The sequence below is a fragment of the Ostrea edulis genome, chromosome 1 (assembly GCF_947568905.1).
Source record: "Ostrea edulis chromosome 1, xbOstEdul1.1, whole genome shotgun sequence".
NCBI lineage: Eukaryota > Metazoa > Mollusca > Bivalvia > Ostreida > Ostreidae > Ostrea > Ostrea edulis.
The window spans coordinates 85,577,825-85,583,018 of NC_079164.1; the positions used below are offsets into that span (position 1 = coordinate 85,577,825).

At 35.3% G+C, this 5,194-nt stretch overlaps 1 protein-coding gene across 1 annotated transcript in view; it reads right to left on the reverse strand.

Moving 5' to 3' along the window:
• Positions 1–238: 238 nt before the first annotated feature.
• LOC125676955 (mRNA cap guanine-N7 methyltransferase-like) overlaps positions 239–5,194 on the reverse strand; it is a 33,183-nt gene continuing 28,227 nt past the window's right edge. Inside the window, exon 11 of the mRNA XM_048914849.2 lies at positions 239–681. Coding sequence (XP_048770806.2) covers positions 593–681 — 89 coding nt within the window. The 3' untranslated portion in view covers positions 239–592. The remainder of the gene's footprint in view (positions 682–5,194) is intronic.

The window sequence follows — 5,194 nt, forward strand, 5'->3', positions numbered from 1 at the left end:
TACGAGTTTTTAATCAACATGAATGTGAATCTGAGATTTAAGACACTTGTTAAATACTGAATTTAAATACTTACCTTTCCCAGAATTTGATTTTACCAATAGCCAGCAAATATCATGTACTCCATCACTAAAGGTGAAAACTGAAGCCCGCCCTATTACAAAATCTTACTACTCTTCACTAAAACTTCAAACAAACACACAAAGTCCCATTCATTCTTGTTAGGGAAAACAGTTGGAATTCATTTTTCTTACATCAATTTATTTATTTGAATATCTCTAACAACTAATACATCACCTGTTAAATGTGTCAAAAAGCGAGTCAACTGATGTCATTTAAACAACACCCAAATAATGTCAGACCAATCAGTCTGCTTCAGCCACTGTCTCTGAACCTGTATGTAGTACAAGTTAAGGTGGTTATCGTAAGTCTATTTTTGGAGTATCTGTAAACAACACAGCTGTGTAGGCCTTTCCCACCAATGTCTACAACACTGACTATATACACATGACGTCGGTATTGTGTCTGTCAGTTCACCACATATTTGATGGGGAGATTCGTTTGATGTGTGGGAACTGGGTACTTTTGGAGCCATTAGGTGTCTTCATCTCGGCAAGGGGGTGTCCATGTTCGGCCACTAACTTTGTCCAGTATTTTTTGGAAGGCAAAAACACAGTATATTGCTGGAAAAATGAGAAAATTATGTCAAATGATATCATACAAAATAGAATTTCATGATTAGTATGAAAATTCAATGAATTGACCACAAATTTAAGAGTACTCAACCAGAGGTATAAATCCTATACACTATGGACCCTTGGTGTTTTCCATTCTAAAACTGGCTCATAAATAGTGGCCAAACAGTTACATGAAAACCTGCCATAGTACAACTACAATGTGTACATAAGCCACTTGTCTCAGAATGCTGGCATATCTATACATTTGGCCTAAACTATGCCATGATAAATCTTTTGACATCTACCTTAGCCCCATTCTGGGCCAAAGGATCATCTGAATTTGCATTATCTAAAGATGCAAAAAATATCATTTTCCATCATACAGTCCTGTGTTGTTATGTCAAACCATTCCAATGTAAACCTTTAGTCCTTTATTGCATCCTTAAGATGTTCCAATCTTAACCTCGTGGATTACTACATCCTTAAACTGCTTTAATCTTAACCTCATGGATTATGACATCCTTAAGATGTTCCAATCTTAACCTCGTGGATTATGACATCCTTAAGATGTTCCAATCTTAATCTCATGGATTATTACATCCTTAAGATGTTACAATCTTAACCTCATGGATTATTACATCCTTAAGATGTTCCTAGCTTAACCTCGTGGATTATTACATCCTTAAGATGTTCTACTCTTAACTTCGTGCATTATTACATCCTTAAGATGTTTTACTCTTAACTTCGTGCATTATTACATCCTTAAGATGTTCCAATCTTAACCTCATGGATTATTACATCCTTAAGATGTTCCAATCTTAACCTCATGGATTATTACATCCTTGAGTTGCTTTAATCTTAACCTCGTGGATTATGCCATCCTAAAGATGTTCCAATCTTAACCTCGTGGATTATGACATCCTTATGATGTTCCAATCTTAACCTCGTGGATTGTGCCATCCTTAAGATGCTACAATCTTAACCTCATGGATTATTATATCCTTATGATGTTCCAATCTTAACCTTGTGGATGTTCCAATCTTAACCTCGTGGATTATGACATCCTTATGATGTTCCAATCTTAACCTCGTGGATTGTGCCATCCTTAAGATGCTACAATCTTAACCTCATGGATTATTATATCCTTATGATGTTCCAATCTTAACCTTGTGGATGTTCCAATCTTAACCTCGTGGATTATGACATCTTTAAGATGTTCCAATCTTAACCTCGTGGATTATGACATCCTTAAGATATTCCAATCTTAACCTCATAGATTATTATATCCTTATGATGTTCCAATCTTAACCTCGTGGATTATGACATCCTTAAGATGTTCCAATCTTAACCTCGTGGATTATTACATCCTTGAGGTAGCTCACTACACTAAAGCTTATACTCTGTATGACACCACATCTCAATATTGTGATTTAAATGTTTTGTGAAATTACTGTAAATGGGGAAATGATTGCAGTGGTTTTAATTTTGCTATATTCGCGGATTTTTTCGCGAAATTAAAACAACTGCAATCATTTTGCAAGTGTGACACAATACGTTTTGAACAGTTACCAGTAATCAAAATAAAATTTGAATTCCGCGAAAATAAAACCACCGCAATTAGACCAATATGAAAAACCACAAACTTTTAACACCGCGAAGTTAAAACCACCTACAGTATTTGTATCAATCGACTTGTTTGTCTATCATCGTAGCTCAGTGGTTAAAGCATTGGGCTGGTGAACCGCAGATCTCAGTGGTTAAAGCATTGGGCTGGTGAACCACAGATCTCAGTGGTTAAAGCATTGGGCTGGTGAACCACAGATCTCAGTGGTTAAAGCATTGGGCTGGTGAACCACAGATCTCAGTGGTTAAAGCATTGGGCTGGTGAACCGCAGATCTCGAGTTCAAATCCCCCAGAGTCTTTTATTCATATGTGTTGAAATAATTTTTTTGAAATTCATGTTTTTATCCAAATTTGTATATTTTTTGCCTTTTTGGCATATATATACTTATTGTATATCATTATATCTTTTATAATTAAATCAATTCGTACTGATTTAAGAAACCATTTCTTGGTGTAGTGAGCCACCTTAAAATGTTCCAATCTTAATCTTGTGGATTACTACATCCTTAAGCTGCTTTAATCTTAACCTCATGGATTATGACATCCTTAAGATGTTCCAATCTTAACCTCGTGGATTATTACATCCTTAAGTTGCTTTAATCTTAACCTAATGGATTATGACATCCTTAAGATGTTCCAATCTTAATCTCATGGATTATTACATCCTTAAGCTGCTTTAATCTTAACCTCATGGATTATGACATCCTTAAGATGTTCCAATCTTAACCTCGTGGATGGTTTGAACACAATTAAGGATACAGTATATGCATATTATTTATCCATCTTTTAGTTTTTTCTTGAGAGAAGGATTGTAAAAGATTTATTTTCTACATAATTTCATGCAACACAGAATGCCCACTGTTGCCCCACTATGGACCAATGTACAAGAGGATGCTTGTATATTGTTTTGAAACAAGATGTGTTTGTGAAACACTATGATCCAGGTGGCAAAAAAGAAACCAATGAAAGGTCATTATATGGAATCTGTATAAAAATATGAAAGTCCTTCCTTAAATAATACAGGAGATATTGCCTAAATTAACTATTCTTTAAAGAAATCCAAATTTCAAGGTCACGGTCACAAAAAATTGCTACCATGAGAAAGGTCTTGTCACAAGAAATGCACATAAGAAATTATGGGAGCCCTATCACTCAACATTCAAAACTTCAAAACTTGTGAGTGGTATGTTAAAGCTTTGAAATTTGGGTTAAACCCATAGGTCAAGGTCTATGACAAAGTCAAAGATCATGACTTCAAAAGAAAGTTGTTGTTCGTTGATTTTCTGGGTCACTCTTACCCACAAATTTACGTGTCCTCAAACATTTTCTTTAAAACCAAGTAGAGTTATCTCTCCTAGTGACATCGTATCGCTTACCCACAAAATTAAGTCCCCACGAACCAGCAATATTTTGCTTACCCATGAACATTGCCCCCCATGAATTTAAATGATTCCACAGTAGATCTTATATCCAAGGTTAAGATCACAAGGTCAAGACTTTGGTACCAAAATAAAAACCTTGTCACAAGGAATGCACATAGGAAAATATCAGACCTGTATCACTCACCATTCAAAAGTCAGGAGTAAGGTTAAGTTTTGAAATCTGGGTCAAACTCCAAGGTCAGGGTCATAAGATCATGATATGAAATGAACAGTCTTGTTATAAGGAATCTCTATACTGAATATGAAAACCCTACTTCAAAATGATTCAGAAGATATTGCCTAGGATACTTTTCTTAGAAGTAGGTCAACTCCAAGATCACACTGTCTAACACTTTGGTACTAAATGAAAGGTCTTGTCACAAGGAATGCACATATGATTGAAATATGAGAGCCCTAGCACTCACCATTCAAAAAGTTGTGAGGAAGGTTTTGAAATTTGGGTCAAAATTCAAAATCACAAGGTCAAAATTTATGGAAACAAATGAGAGGTCTTGTAATAAGAAATCTATAAACATAATATGAAAGTCCCAACTTAAATACTTAAGGAGATATTGTCTAGGTTTACCTTTTCTTAAAGTACATGTAGGTCAAACTCCAAGGTGAGGGTTACAAGGTGAAACTCTTTGACACCAAAGAAAGGTCTTATCACAATGAATACACATACAGAATATGACAGCCCAATCCCTCACCATTCAAAAGTTTTGAGCAAGGTTAAAGATTTGGACTGGACGAAATCAATAAGCCCCGCATCTTCAAATCAATAAGCCCCGCATCTTCAATTTCAGAGTCATAAAAATGTCACTGCATTGTTCTTCAGAACAGGATCTTATATAATACTTTGTAAAAAATTAATAGACCACCCCCCCCCTTTTTTTTTTATTGTCGAGGTACATGTACATGAATCTACACTACATTATATATGTATATCAAAGTTTTACATGCAAATGTATAGGGAAAATCTTCTCAAGAACCACTGGGCAAGAAAAGCTGAGATTTACATGAAAGCTTGCTGACATTCTGCAGGTTCAAATTTCTTAAAGTTTTGGCCCCTGGGGGTAGGATCGGGCCACAATAAGGGATCAAAGTTTTACATACAAATATATAGGGACACTTTTAGTTTTACATGCAAATGTATAGGGAAAATCTTTAAAAATCTTCTTTTCAAGAACCACTGGGCTAGGAAAGTACAAATTTACATGAAAGCTTCCTGACATAGTGCAGATTCAATTTTGTTAAAATCATAGCCCCTGGGGGTAGGATAGGACCACAATAGGGGATCAAAGGTTTACATAATACTATATAGAGAAAATCTTTAAAAATCTTCTCAAGAACCATTGGGCCCTTAGGGGTAGGGTGGTGCCACAATATGGGATCAAAGTTTTACATACTAATATATAGAGAAAATCATTAAAAATCTTCTTTTGAAGAGTCACTGGGTCAGAAAAGTTTACAT